The sequence below is a fragment of the Nycticebus coucang genome, chromosome 14, assembly GCF_027406575.1.
Source record: "Nycticebus coucang isolate mNycCou1 chromosome 14, mNycCou1.pri, whole genome shotgun sequence".
NCBI lineage: Eukaryota > Metazoa > Chordata > Mammalia > Primates > Lorisidae > Nycticebus > Nycticebus coucang.
The window spans coordinates 83,797,853-83,812,891 of NC_069793.1; the positions used below are offsets into that span (position 1 = coordinate 83,797,853).

The following is a 15,039-nucleotide window of genomic DNA, read 5'->3' on the forward strand; positions in this document are numbered from 1 at the left end:
TGCCTCTTTCTTGGAGTAAAAGATCATTTAAAATATTCATTCTAGTGGAGGTTAGGTTTTCCTGTAAAACCTTTGGTTTAGGATTCTAATAACTGTTGGAGAATTTGAGTTTAAATGTTCTCTTTGTAGAATTTATGAGCTAATACTAATTAAATAATGAACTGGGTGAAATCTAGTAACTGAGTCTAAATTTCAAAATACTTTGAGAAAAATGTATATACTATGCTCTTGTTTAAATTCATTAATATGATTCTATTTACTCACCTGTTTTCTAAAACTGATCATTCATGTTACAGCATGAGCAAAAAATTGTGTAGAATTCTGCAGCGATTCTAACAGAGGAAAGGCATTCTTTCTGTGGCATTCAATATACTAATTTGTCTTTGATGGATAGTTTCAAGGCGGCATATGAATTTAATAGGATTCTCCGTATGTGTTGTAAGTTGGACAAGAATTTGTCAGAGCTCCATAAGTAATGTTGGAAATAACACATTTAAGCTGCCTGCTGACCACCCACTGTATATTAGATACTACAGTCACTAATAATAGCTATAATCTATTGAGCATCTTCAGGAATGTTGGAAATAAAAGAAACTTCACAGGTTGTTGTAATTCACCTCTGCATTTAAAGAAAGAGGAACTGAGCTGTGAAGAAACCAAGGTTATTTACCCGGGGTTAAGAGAGCCTGACTTTTAATTCTATTTTACTTCCATTGCATCAGCTATTTTTGAATGTCCTTCTTTGATTCTATGGAGTCTTACAAGCCTCTTTTGATTTTTAGAAGACAGTTTTCAGGGTTCAGATATCTCAGCTCAGTATTAATTTTAAATGAACATAGGTCCAATCTTATTACTTCAGAACAGAGGACCTGGAAGTGCGGAGTGTGACAAAGCAGAGAGAATGGTTTCCTTTTTGAGATAAAACATATTTTGAATTATAATATGTATATATATTTATTTCTATGTATGTGTATTTGTAATTATGAGTATAAATAACACAGTGTTGGGAAGCACGGAACAATTATATTTTAAAATGTTTACCTTTTCTCCCACACATCAAACATCCACCCTATACTCTGCTTTTAGGTTTTCTCTACTTGGTGTACAGGGAACATAAATTTCCAAGAGTCAGAAAGTAATTAGGCAAGTAAATTTTTGTGGAAAAATTATATAAATATGCACATACATGAACACACAAACATATTTACATGCAAACACACATGTAGGTGGACTCAAAAGTAAAACATTTATATAAATGTGTGTGTATGTTTATATACACACACATATACACACAACCTATTTTATTTGTGTGATGTTGCCTATATCAAGACAGATCATTGGGAAACTATTAATATTTATACCATTTGTTTATCTAGACACAAAACAATGTATATTTCCCACATTCCTTTCTTGGAGAAAGTATTTATGTATGTCTTAAATGGTGTTTGTAGATGTCTTTGGTGACAGAATCTCTACTTGGTTTGTGGTTGGTTTATATTTTCATTTTTATCTACTGTCCACTGCTCACTTTATAAACCCATAATTCGAATGTGTAGATCACTCAGAATTTAAGGTTACTTAGTACCATGGCTCTTTCTTCTTATAAAAACACTACTGAGGCAATATTCTAAACATTTTGGGGAATGATCTTAAAGTCTTATTATAGTTTTTTTTAATGGTTTTTAAAAAGTAACTGACTTCACAAACACCAGCTATAACATGATTTAGACAACTCAGAAAACAAGGAATTATATTTTAAAACGCTAAAATAAAACACATTTACACAAGTACAAAGCAAAACAATGCTGATAAAAATGTTAAACTTTATGAAAAAAATCATTTGCAATTCACATCAAAATAATTTAACATTCTCTATTATTTTAATAGTATAAGCTGCAACAACAGAAAAAGAACAAATACACGCACACAATTTTAAAACCAAATCAGTTGTAAGTGCGGAAAAAAGTAAATACAAGCTCTTGTAGCCCACACAAATCTTTAGGATTGGCACCATCTTTCTAAAACATCTATATTCTATATAGATTTCTAATTACAACACCACCAGCAGCTGCCATTGATTTCTAGAAATACACACAATATACATAGTATATTTGTTCACATTGGGAAGATCAGTGAAATTCAGCCAACTATTTTATACATGCCTCATTCTTTGATACACAGTAGAGAATCTCCCAAGCCTCAGACTCTCTTCTAAGTAAATTCTGCTTTATCTATATGTTTTCACTGATCTGTATTTTTTCACAGTATAAAATTGTAAATGATAACTATAGAGATTCTGACAGCTTGAGGGTTATTAATAAGCTGTTGCTAAATGTGAAATCAGACAATGCCTTTGAAGTCTCCAAAACATGTACATTTTGCTGAGAGACTAGCACAGGAAATGTTTTTCTTTTTTTTTTATTGTTGTTTGTTTGTTTTCTTAAAAACTGTGTTTAATTCCTAGTTTGGAAGTCACAGAACGGCAGCAGAGCCATTATGCAATTCACTTACAGTCAGAAATAGCTCCTAGTCTTCCTGATCACTTGCTGATAACAGCAGTAGTTTGGGAAAGACTGTTACTTTCAAGAATTGGCACATTTGGGGATTTGATTTTTGTTCCTCGCTTAAGTCAAGAAAATCCTCTTATGCATTTTCTTCTCGTATTTCCTTTCCATTCCCTACCCCTAGCTCAGAAAGATGGTTCTTCTATGTTCTTCTCAAGCTGCTCACCTCTTCTCCCAAAATAAAAGCATGAGTAGACTGTTTAGATTAGTCAGCACAACTTCATCAAACCAGGTCTTCTTCCTTCCATCCTGGGACCAATCTCTCCTGCAGGGTCACTTTGCTGCACCTTAGCATTTCTCCTTCCTTTTAGTCATGGTGGTCCCGACTGAATTATCCCTGGGCACCAGGGAACAAGGAAATTCAATGAGAATAGGTACCCAAATGAATTGTGAAGTTCAGATCCTAGCCCTAGAATGAATATTCAGTTCTCTTTGTATGGTAGAGTTATTACTTGGAACCTGGTATTAGAATTGGCAAAGAGACAGAGTTAGCATCATTCCAAAATAAAAGATCTCAAGAATGCATATCTAATAATTGAATGTCCAATATACAATGTATTCAATGAAGTGGCAAAAGTTATAGAAATACAGAGAAAAATATATCTTGTTTTCCTCTAATCGGATAAGTTATTTTTATTATTACAGTTGATTATATCATGTAGAATTATCAGATGACAATTTACTCGCATTAAATTTTAATTTCTAATGAAGTTTCTCATAAGGTAGTATACTTTTTAAAGAGATATGTTACTAAAAAATTAGAAAATGGATTTGATCATGGAGAAAGTTTAAAAAATGTTCTTCTATTTGTCAATAGAGTGAAAGTTACTGTATTTGAGAATAAAATGAAAATCAATGTAAGGATTTTATGAAACAAATTTCAAGACGTAGAGAATAGAGCATATTTAGAAAGGTTTCAATACATAAGAAATGACAGCCATCCCCTGGTGAATGCCACCCTTTTGTTGAGGATCCAGGGGATATTAATACTTAAAAATATTTACATTTCTTTTTCAGGTAGAGGCAGACATTTGCTTTTAATAAGACCATGAAACTTAGCTAGAATTCACATCTGTTTCAAAAGTTTCACTGCAATATTGGGGATCAGGGTACTCTCATGATATTATTTTCAAATCTGGTATGGGAGGTTTGATTTCCTTTAAATTGGTATTTTAGTAAATTAATGCTTACTTTTAATGTTTTACATTGGAAGATTTCATTTGATATTTCAAATAAGAACAGAGATCAGAAAGGGAAAGTCAACAAGTAGTATATTATAACTTTTCACAGTGGAGAATGATATATGTCAATGACTAGACTTCCATTTCTCAACTTTTTTTAAAAGTAGATGTGAAATAAAAAATACTTACCAAAATAAGGATATGAGCTAAAGGGAAAAAAAGTTTTATTTTTCTCTCTGCCAAAAATATACTTCTGCCTCACAGCAAATCTTTTTCATAAGGCTATCTTTAGTATAAGGCTGGGTCAACTGGTCTTTAAATTTATAGGACACTTCCTCCTTTTATTACTATCCTTATTTAAAAATCAAAAACATTTGGTACCTGAGGATAGCTGCAATGGGAGGAAGAAAGATGACAGTGGACTCAGGTCTTGAACTATGAATTCTACCTATATAAGCTTATCAAAGCACATGTTTCTATTATAACCCTAAATCTCTTTTCTGCAGTTTTTAAAAAGTGACAATATGAAGTGCATGAAATCATATTAAAATTATTTAAAAAATAAAATATTAATAATTGCTTTGCTTTTTTCTGGAATGGCTAAGAAAGATTATGCAGTTGATATTAAGGTTCCTCTGTTTTAATATTCTGTATTGCTTTGAAAAATCTACGTTTGTCATAGTTCATAGCTGCCCGGTTTAAGCAGCCAAGAATAGTTAAAATCACTGCTCATTGGCATAGCTAAATCTCTGCTAAGCTGACTTGACACAGTTTAAAATTTTCAGTGTAGTTAAGATTGTGTTAATTCTTTCAACAACAGTTCCTCTAACTGTGACAATGTCTTCATTGGGTCTATGGACCACTCTTCCAGTGGTGGGACTCAAAAAGAACAGAGGAGCTCTTTGTAAAGTATCAGATTCTCAAAAGAAAGGAAGAAGCCCAAATGCTTATTTTAGTATTTTAGCTGGCAATGCTAATGGAACAGCATTCTTAAGGAGTGGTTTGTTTCATGAACGAGATAGCCAGGCTGGAGCTCAAGAATTATTATTATAAAGAGAATTTCCAGCTACACAATGCACCCCAGTGAGGGAATTACAAAACAGTATTCCAGAAAATATTTTTTTTGCTACTCCAGTAGTGTATTGATTGGCAACGTGGTGAAATAGTCAAGAAATCTTCCACTGGTTTTCTTGGTTAATGGAGGTGAATCTGACATAACTAGGTGGAATCCCAGATGCAGGCTTTTGGAAGAGTATTTCGCAACCAAATTGGAGAGGAAAGTCTCCAGTAGAAGCCCTAGGTACATTAGCGCAGCACTCACTATCCAGTTGTGTGTTAGGCATGGGATGCACTCACAATAATGCCTCAGTAAATACTGAGCCCAAATTACTGCTTTTTAAGGTCTTTAAAGGAAAAATAAAAATAGAAAAGAGAAAAAGAAAGAAAAAAGTAAGAGAAAGGTTGATGTTTTGGTCCCAGATTCTGAGTTTGTTAGAAAATGTACATTCATGTTTGGTGAATCAAAGACTCTTCTGGGAAAACAACTAAAGTAAACAAATAAAACTTTTTACAGTTGCGCATTAACTATGCTTTTCACTCTCCATTATGCTGTTTCACACTCACTGCTTTCCTGGAGCAAAGCACTTGGTATGTAACTGTTTTAACAGACTCTATGTCAGCCCTCAAAAATACAAGCAGTGCTTCTTAAAAGCCCATGTTTTCTAAGGCCACTAGAAGAAAATCTGCCAAAAGATTTGTAGTTGTGTTTTCGTCGGCTGTTGTGAAATAGCACTATTAATCTCACGTTTCCATTACGGGTGTACTTGGCATCTTGCACCGCGGCTCTTAAGCAGGTGACCATGCTCGTCACTGTGTCCGTGAACCCCAGAGGGCTCGGCTCAGCACGCGGAATCCAGAGTGGTTTCCAGTGACGTTCACAACGACGAGGAGCTCTGAGTGTAATCTCTTATGATCAGAGTGTCATATTTGGGAGACGATGGGATACAGAGGGCCGACTCGGACACTGGCGAGTTGGGGGTTGTACTCCCCGAGTCCACCGAGTCTCTGAAGGGGGACGGCGGGGTGAGAGCCACCAACTCCTCCAGTTCTTGCTTGCCGGCCGCAGCCTCGGGCCCGGCTACGGGAGCCTCCCCTGCGGCGCCCCCAGCCGGCGGGGCCCCCGCCACGGGCTGCGCGCCGCCCGTGACCTCGATAGACGGCAGAGGCTGGATTTCGGCGAACGTCGTCATGGTCGTGGGCAGCTGGATCTCTTTGGGGATCAGGTAGGAAGAGCAGAGCGGGGCGCCCACGCCGGGGCCGGGAGCCGCGGTGGACAGCATCATGGAGTTGAGCTCGCTGATGTTGGCCGTGAAGCGGGTCACCACGCTGCTGATCTGCTCCATGAGCGAGCCCTGGGACGAGTTGCTGCGCGCCGCGGGCTCCGAGTGCAGCGACGGCACGTCGTCCTCCGTGCGGCTGGCCGAGCCCGCGCGGCGGCTCAGCGTGCTGATGGGCGACGGCGAGCGCGGCCGCGCGGGCGCCGGGAAGTGCTCCTCGGCCTCCGCCACGTCGTACAGCGCCTTGGGGCCGGCGTCGGGGGGCTCGGGAGCGCCGGGGCCGGCGCCTGCGCAGCTCGCTCCGCCCGCGCCGCCCGCGCCGCCGGGGGCCCCCGCGCCCGCGCCCAGGCCTCGGCTCTCAGTGCTCTTAGGGAAGGGCTTGATGACGGCCGTTTGGTTGGGGTTCTCTTTCTTGTTGATGTGGATGGACAGCCGCTGCCACAGGTGCTGCCCCCGGCTGCTCTTCTCGTTCTGGGCCCACGTGACGGATTTTCCGTTCGAGCTGTGGAGAGAAGGGAGAAGTGGTGACTCAGCGAGGTCCCCAAGGGGGCGTTGACATGGCTTCCCCAATGGTGGGTGTGTATGGGACCAGGAGCTGGAAGGACTTTTCTACCAGGAAATTTGCAAAAAAAGAATATGGAAAGAGACCTCGACCCCTGCAAAACTGCAACAAAAAACAGCCGGGCGTTGTGGCGGCGCCTGTGGCCCCAGCTACTCCAGACGGAGGCTGAGGCAGGGGAATCGCCCAGGCCCAGGAGTTGGAGGTTGCTGTGAGCCGTGACGTTCCAGCGCTCTACCGAGGGCGATAAATTGAGACTCTTATCTCTAAAAAAAAGAAAATAAATGAATAAAATAAAAAAAAAGAGACCTTGGAGGCTTTTGTTTGCTTGTTTTGTTTTGAATAGAAACTTGCTGACTTTCATCTGGCCTTCAGTTTAGCATGGTCACGAAAATGTGTCAATGGGGATATTAGTAAGGATGAAGGCATATTTATGAGGATTCTAGGAGTTCTGAGCCCACTCGTGAGTGCAGAAGTTGTTCTTGCTGCAAACACAGATGCAAGGGCTGGCGGTGATGTGGTTGTGTGCAGAAGTGCCTGGTACAGGGCAAGGGCTTCCTAGAGTTCCAGGCCTCTGGACAGAAATATTACAAATAGGACCTAAACTCACCAACAGCGATCAGAGGGGCGGGAAGACAGGGTCATGGGTTACCGGGAGGTTGACAGTGGCTCCAGTTCAGGTTTTATTCTGCGGGTTAGCTCTATAACTAGAGATGTCTGTCTGAACTCCTGATTTTGAACAGAGTTTTATTTAGTCTGTCTTATCTGTTGGAAAATACAAATTCAATACTCATACACGAAATTGTAATTAAAACTTTTTACTTCACAGAAATTTACTTTGAGGCCTAATACTTTAATAGCAGTCCCTTGAGGGAACAGTGCAGTAGGTCACCTTTGGCAGCTGGCAGAGGGCTCTCCATGTAGGTCTTGAGGAATGTTGTGGGACTGACATGATTTTTTTAAGGCCTTACTCTCTCTTTCCTCTTTCTAGTTTGACCCAGGGGTCTGAATGGTACTCTGGTGAAGATGTAGTTGGGTGCCTTCCACTGTTCACAGTCTGACGGTACCTTCCTCACCTCTACACACTGATACAATAGCTTCTGAAACTGGAGACCCCCTGCCAGGAGTCACACATAGGGACATAGGATGTGGCTTGACCTTCAGGGATATGATATGGAGAGATTCTGGTGTGATTCTCCATCCAAAAAAAAAAATCTGAGCTCTCTGTAGCCAGGGGGTCTGTTGTGTTCAGTTCAGACAGCTCCATTCTAGGGGCTGTGACCAAGAGATAGCCTTGGTTACTCTGAGAACAAAAGAAGCTGAAGAACCCAATTTAATCCTCCTTCCTAGCGGTTATTAAACTTAATTGTGCACGGGGTTCGCTGAAGTCATTTGTCAAAAATATCAGGTGTGACTGCAGGAGATTGAGATCCCCTGGATTGAAAGGGTCCATGCTATTTACAAGTGTTCTGTCCCCCTGCTCCTGTAGTGGTTCTTTTTTTTTTTTTGTAGAGACAGAGTCTCACTTTATGGCCCTCGGTAGAGTGCCGTGGCCTCACACAGCTCACAGCAACCTCCAGCTCCTGGGCTTAAGCGATTCTCTTGCCTCAGCCTCCCCAGTAGCTGGGACTACAGGCGCCCGCCACAACGCCCGGCTATCCTGTAGTGGTTCTGAAGCACTTTGCTTCTCAGACCAGTTTTGCAAACCAAGACACTGTGACAGAAAGCTGTCCTTTCCTGAGTTTCCACTGTGCCCTTGGCCTCCTTGCTGGAGGAGTGGCCTGCCTTTGCTGAGCAGCAGCCTGAACCCTATTTGCAACCCACCTGTCTTGAGGCTGCTTGTCTGCACCTGTCAGATGCACTCTGCCTGAAACACCAGCTCCCTGGATAACTGCACACTGTTTCTGCAGCCCCTTTAACTATAAGCTTCTGGCCTCTTTCCCACACTGCTTCCTATCCCTTCATCTGTTCCTTTCTACTTTGTGATCATCCTTTCTCTGCTCCTTCCTTTGAAATCTCATTCCAGTTCACCTACCCAATCAATATATTGCAAGCTGATGTCCTTCAGAATTCTGGAATATGGGCTGTCCCTCACCCTTACCCCCACCATTCTTCCTGGAGAGAGTGAATGAATCCTTCCCAGTTTTGAAAGTTGCTGTGCACCCACACTAGCAGAGGGGGTATTAGCAAGTGGTTGATTTCCCTTTGTAGTAGAGTTTCAGGATTTATTTTTTCATTTTTCATTAGTCTAGCCTTCTACCTTTAAACTTTCTAGGGTATTAAATTTCTTTTTCTGCCAGGTGTTCGCTAACTTCTGGAACATGGCACAGGAAAAATGGGTCAGATGATTTATGGGAATTGATAGGGATGGTGGGTGCTAACTACTCCCTTTTTCTCCTACCACAAGATAAAAAACCAAGCATTTTTAGAATTAGTCTTTCAGGTCACCGAGGTCTCTTTTAATACAAAGCATATTCTAGAAATCAGAAGAATAACTATGTATTTCACCATCAAGCTTTACCCAGGGATGCTTGCACAGGGAGGTTTTGCAAACATCTACTTTTAAAAAAATCTTTCTCTCTTGGGTGGCACCTGTTGCTCAGCGAGTAGGGCACTAGCCCCATATACCAAGGGTGATGGGATCGAACCTGGCCCCAGCCAAACTGCAACAACAACAACAAAATAGCCAGGCATTGTGGTGGGTGCCTTTAGTGCAGCTACTTGGGAGGCTGAGGCAAGAGAATTGCCTAAGCCCAAGAGCTGGAGGTTGTTGTGAGCTATGATGCTACTATATCAAGGGTGACAAAGTAAGACTGTCCCTAAAAAAAAAAAAAAATCTTTCTCTCTTGGATGCTTTTAGTCTAATATTATAGAACATAACCTTGGATGTTAACAGTGACAGTCTTTGGAATCACATGTGGCCTTGCTCCAAAGCATGAATGCATATTGCCACACCTTTGGGTGAGTGCGTGAGAACACCCTGGCCAACTAGTTCTGCAAAAAGTAGTGTCATCATGCTCCCTGGCCATGCCTGTGCTCACAATGCCAGGGGCCTCGAGGGAGAGAGAGCACCAGATCATCAAATAACAGTGGAAGCAGACACAGGTGGCATAAAAGAAATGGAGTCCAAATCCGTGTACTTCAATTCATTCTTTGGAATATGAAGGATTTTTTTTCCTAAAGTAAATGAGAAATCAAGAAAAAAAGCCCTGCTCTTATTATTATTCTATTTATTAATAAAATGTAGGTTCCATGAAAACAGGGATCTTATCTATATTGGTCAGCGACACTCAGCAGGATCTTAATAAGCCTTTGGCAGGTGGATAGGCTTCTTTAGCTAACAGTTACTATGTGATGTCATGGAAAGTGCAATGGACAAGGGACCCTAAAATCTGGGGGTTTTATTCTGGATCAGCTACCCTGGATACTTGAAAAAGAATAATCACTTTAAGCCTCAATAAGAAACAGATAGTATTTCTTTTGGTCAAGGTTGTTCTGAGGATTAAATGAGACAAGGTTGGTAAAAAGGCCCAGTAAGGATAAAGTGTGTAAAGATTGTCAGTTTTTGTATTCCTCATGAATATAATATAGTTTCAGAAAATCAAAACAGTGTATTCAGTGCCATTTTGAGCTCTGGTTTTAGGAACAGAGAATTCAGTACAAAATAAAATATGTGGGTAAAGTCATTAAACCTTTCAGATTGTTTCTCTGTTACCCAATCAGTTGTACCCTTGGGTGATCACAGCTATTGCATTAAATTCCAAATAATTTTTCTTCCTGAAATGCTCTTTCATTGTGCTCCATCCTCTCTTCCTTTTTGCTTAAGCATATCATATTTATTTATTTTGGATTTTACCTTAATTGTCTTATCTTGAAGGAAGCTTTCTTGACCCCACACTAGGCTAGATCCCTGTAGCCCCTGCATTTAGGCATTTAATAACTCTTTGCTCTATGTCTATATCACCTGCTGATGGGACATCACGGAGGCACACACAGAGGGTTTGCTGTTTCCTATTATATCCATGGCACCAGTTGTCCAGAGTAGGTGCTCAGATAATATTCGTGGGCCAATAATTGTGTGTATAAATGCATTTCATATTTAAAAATTCATGCTGAATTTTCTGTTACAGTTGTTTTAGAACTAATTCAATATTAATAAAACTTTTTTTGTTGTATGGCTCTACTTGTTACATAACCCTCTTTAATCCATACTACTCAGTGCATACAGATAGAAGATATTTCATTAACTCAACACAGAAACACACATCTTCAGATCCACTATGCAAATAACAAAGGAATTATGTTTTTGTAATTCATATATATGTCTTTTGGTGAAATTGCTCAGTGATGAAAGCTTATTGGGGAGTTAGAGTACGGGGAAGTGAGAGGAACAGGGGTGGGGTGAGGGGGAAGAGTTCGTAAGAAGGAGAAGAGGCCAGTCCAGGGATTGGAAAGGTGTATTAGCAGAGGAAGGACAGAGAAAAGAGTGAATCTGACCAGGAGTCAGTTCACTTTCACACCGTTTCAAGAGAGTTTTATTATCCCTTATCAGTAGGGTTATGTGTTCAGAGGGACTAATTTTTGCACTGGGCAAATGTAGGAGTTACTTCCTTTGTTGGCTGCCTGCCAGGGCCAGAGTAAAAGTTACCTTTCTGTTGTTTCCCAGGAACACTGGCCATGAAGCATTCCCTCAGGTGGGCAGGGCATTTGCTGTGATCATACAGTTTGATTCTGGCCTGCTTTTCCTCACTAGCCGTTTCCCCAAATGGCTGCACTCTTGTCAGGGTTGTGAAAATTCCTTTCCCACAGAAAGAAGAAAGGACTCGATTGTGAGTCCAAGATCAGACCCTGAGTGATGGTAAGCAAATTTGAGCCTCTTTTCCTATTGGTAAAAAAAAAGCGGAAAGTATAAACCTCCCGTATATACCTTGCATGATTTCTGGGGGGAGCCCAAAGGATAATACATACAAAGTTATTTATTTATTTATTTATTTATTTATTTATTTATTATTTTTGGAGTTTTTGGCCAGGGCTGGGTTTGAACCCACCACCTCCAGCATATGGGGCCGGCGCCCTACCCCTTTTGAGCCACAGGCGCCGCCCCATATAAGGTTTTTTATAAAGCATAGCACTTCGGCAGATGCAAGGGGTTATTCATTATCATCAAAGTTGTCATTTTGTTGAAGCAAATTGTTGTGTTTATTATTTAGGTTGAGAATTTTTTTTTTTTTTTTTTTGGTCAGCATCAGAATCAAATGTTTATTCTCAGGGCCTGGGGTGAGAAACACAAAAAAGGAGCTTTATCTTACCTGTGTAGCACTTTATCTGCCCGCATGGAATATTTTGGACATTAGAAAAGGAGGAAGAAGAAAAAGTAATGGAGGACAGAGGAACAAAACAAAATGGTTTGCTGGGGCTAAAAGAAACTTCTTGCTCTTTTCCAGGCACTATTAACCTTTCTGAAAAATATATTACTGTCTAATGTAACGTCCTTTCTGTTACGATAACTTGTCTTTATCTCTGAAAAACAAAAAGCAGTATTTCAGTAATGTTATGTGGGGGTTAGGTTTATTTATTTATTTGTTAGTTTTTGTTTAGATTTTGGATCTGCCAAATGATACTTTCTACCTTTATTCTTAGAAACTTCCTCGTCCTCTTCTTCCCCTTTGTGTTAAACACTTAACTAATTTATTCATTTCAAACAGGCTTTGAATATTCAGGTCAATAACCTTTCCCAATTTCTCTACTCATCTGCTTGAACCTTTAGAACTTATTCTGCCAAGGCAGAATAATTATTCTGCATCAAGGAAGCAAATAGTAATGAAGAGAAAGAGTATGACCATCATAACAGTCTAAGGAATTTATAATTTTTGTGTTTATTATATGACTTATTATATTATGATAATAATATGATATTATATTGTGATTATATTATCATAAATGGCTATTAAGTGATTGGTGTAGTTTTTTCCTCAGAACTTGTTTAGGTTTTTATTAATGATATATAAGCAATTTATTCTTTTTTTTATTCTTTTATTTTTTTAATTGAAAAAACCCTAAATCTTCTTTCTCTTCTGATACATGGTTTCTTAGTACCTTCACAATTTGCAGAGTTTCAGAGCATCAGCGTAATCAGATATATCCTCCAGAAATTAGCAAACACTTTTTATGAAAAAAAAATTTTCTTCATTATGGAACTTCTCCCATTTGTGAATTTTGCCTTGAAAGTCAGCCAATGGGGAGGTGCATTGTGACTGTGATCTTTCTAATTCAAAAAGTATTTTTTAAAATTATTTTCATTCTTTCACCTTTACTTCAGATTAATACGAGGGTACACACAACTAGGTGACATTGTTCGCATTTGTAATTTAAAGTCTAAGTTGTAGCTCTTTCCTTCCCCCAGGAAGTGTGCCATATATCCACGCAGCCTTCCCTCTGAGGGGGAACGTGCTGAACCCTCCCCCACTCCCTTCTCCATTTAACCGAGTTTTTCTATCCCGCGAGCACCTCCTTGCTCGCCTACTAGTTTCAATTTAGGATTGAGCACATGGGATGCTTGTTTTTCCATTCCTGTGATACTTTCCTTAGTAGAGTGTTCTCCAAATCCATCAAGGATGTTACAAAAGATACAAAGTTTCCAAATGTTATTAGCACGTAACGCCTATGTGATGACATCATAAAATATTAGGTCAATAAAAGAATCTCATAAATTAAAAATATTACAATTTGCAATTATAGTTGTATTTTCCATTACTTTTCTTAAAAAAAAAATTTTTTTTTTGAGACAGGGTCTCATTATGTCACCTCAGTAGAGTGCTGTGTTGTCACAGCTCAGCAACCTCAAACTCTTGGGCTTAAGGGATTCTCTCACCTCAGCCTCCCAAGTAGCTGGGACTACAGGCGACCGTCACAACTCCCGGCTATATTTTTGTTGCACTTTATCCTTGTTCAGCTGGCCCGGGCGAGGTCTGAACCCTCCTGCTTTGGCGTTATGTGGCTGGCATCGTAACCACTGTGCTATGGGTGTTGAGCCAGCTTTCCTTAAATTTTTTATCAGTATATTTTGTTTCCCATAATTTTCTTTGAATTACAAATTAATATAGATTTTTAAAAGACACTGAAGAATTTGATGTTATTTATATTCAGATTTGTCAATATAGGTGGAAGAATTCCTTCTTGACCTTTGTCTGACATTTTGATTTTGGAAATTACACCGAGAAACACTATGATATGTGACAGAAACAGTTATATAAATTCCCCAACTTATGGTATAAATTGATGTAAGTAGCTATCAAAAACAATTTAAATAGCCATGATAATATATATGTTAGAGATGTATGCATAGAGAAAAACAGGTGAGTAAATGGAAATGCAGTCAAAGACTAAATTACCTGATACAGACACAATAACAAAGTGATACCAACTTATATTTGCCTAGTGCTTTATAAAGCACCTTTAGGAACACTGATTATCAGAGGTAGGTAGGGTCAGTATTTTTATTCCCCTTTCAAAGTTGAAAAAGCCAATGAGAGTAGATAATCTTCCCAGGGTTACACAGGTAGCAGATGTTAACGTTGGACTAACGCCATCTCAAGATTTCCATTTCCTTGGCATTCCATATTTTCTATTTAAAGTTAGCTGTTTTTATTTCATGGAAGAAAAGCCTTGAATGGTATCTTGAGAGGGTATGTGTTTTAAGTAGACAAGTTAGTCATTGATTTATATTCTCTCTCACTCACCTTATGTTTCTATACTTCTTAACCATATGCTTTAAGTCTCAAGAAAGCATCCTACATCTCTTATTGGTCATTAACTCAGATAGCACAAATTGATTAAGGATCAACATTTGTCAGGAATAATGTGAATGCCTTTCATGATGAAGGACTTGAAGCCTATAATCATATAAATTAATATTATATGGGAGTTTTCAGCTTTTCTTTTTTTAATGCTGTGATGGATGCCATAAGAAGTTGTCTTGTGGATAGCACATTTAATTTCTACTTTTATAGTTCTAGTTCTCAATTTTTCTCTCTGACTTATTCAGGAATACCAGTAAATGAGAATGGTATCATTGCAGGGATAATTATACATCTGTATTATTTTGAACATTCTGGAATTTCATATAATATACTTAACAAATTCTTTTGATTCATCAATACCTTTTGATACAGTGGCTAAGAGTGATTGATATGCAAGATGTCCTTCCAAGAGGGCAAAATTGAATTCCAGAGAGAAGACATATGGAAAGTGGCTAACATTATGAGTTGTTCACAGTATTTCAACAGAAAGGGCTTTTTTTTTTTTTTTTTCTTTCTTAGGACCGTGGAATGAGGAAACAGATGGGCAGATGGAAAGTAGGATCAGTATTTCTTTGCTAGGGGCGAAGAAAGTGAGGGAAG

General features: G+C 39.2%; 1 protein-coding gene across 4 annotated transcripts in view; it reads right to left on the reverse strand.

Moving 5' to 3' along the window:
* Nucleotides 1–1,658: 1,658 nt before the first annotated feature.
* GRM5 (glutamate metabotropic receptor 5) overlaps nucleotides 1,659–15,039 on the reverse strand; it is a 521,853-nt gene continuing 508,472 nt past the window's right edge. For all 4 annotated transcript variants that reach the window (XM_053561783.1, XM_053561779.1, XM_053561781.1 and 1 more), the window contains one exon: nucleotides 1,659–6,583. In XM_053561783.1, coding sequence (XP_053417758.1) covers nucleotides 5,680–6,583 — 904 coding nt within the window. In that variant the 3' untranslated portion in view covers nucleotides 1,659–5,679. The remainder of the gene's footprint in view (nucleotides 6,584–15,039) is intronic.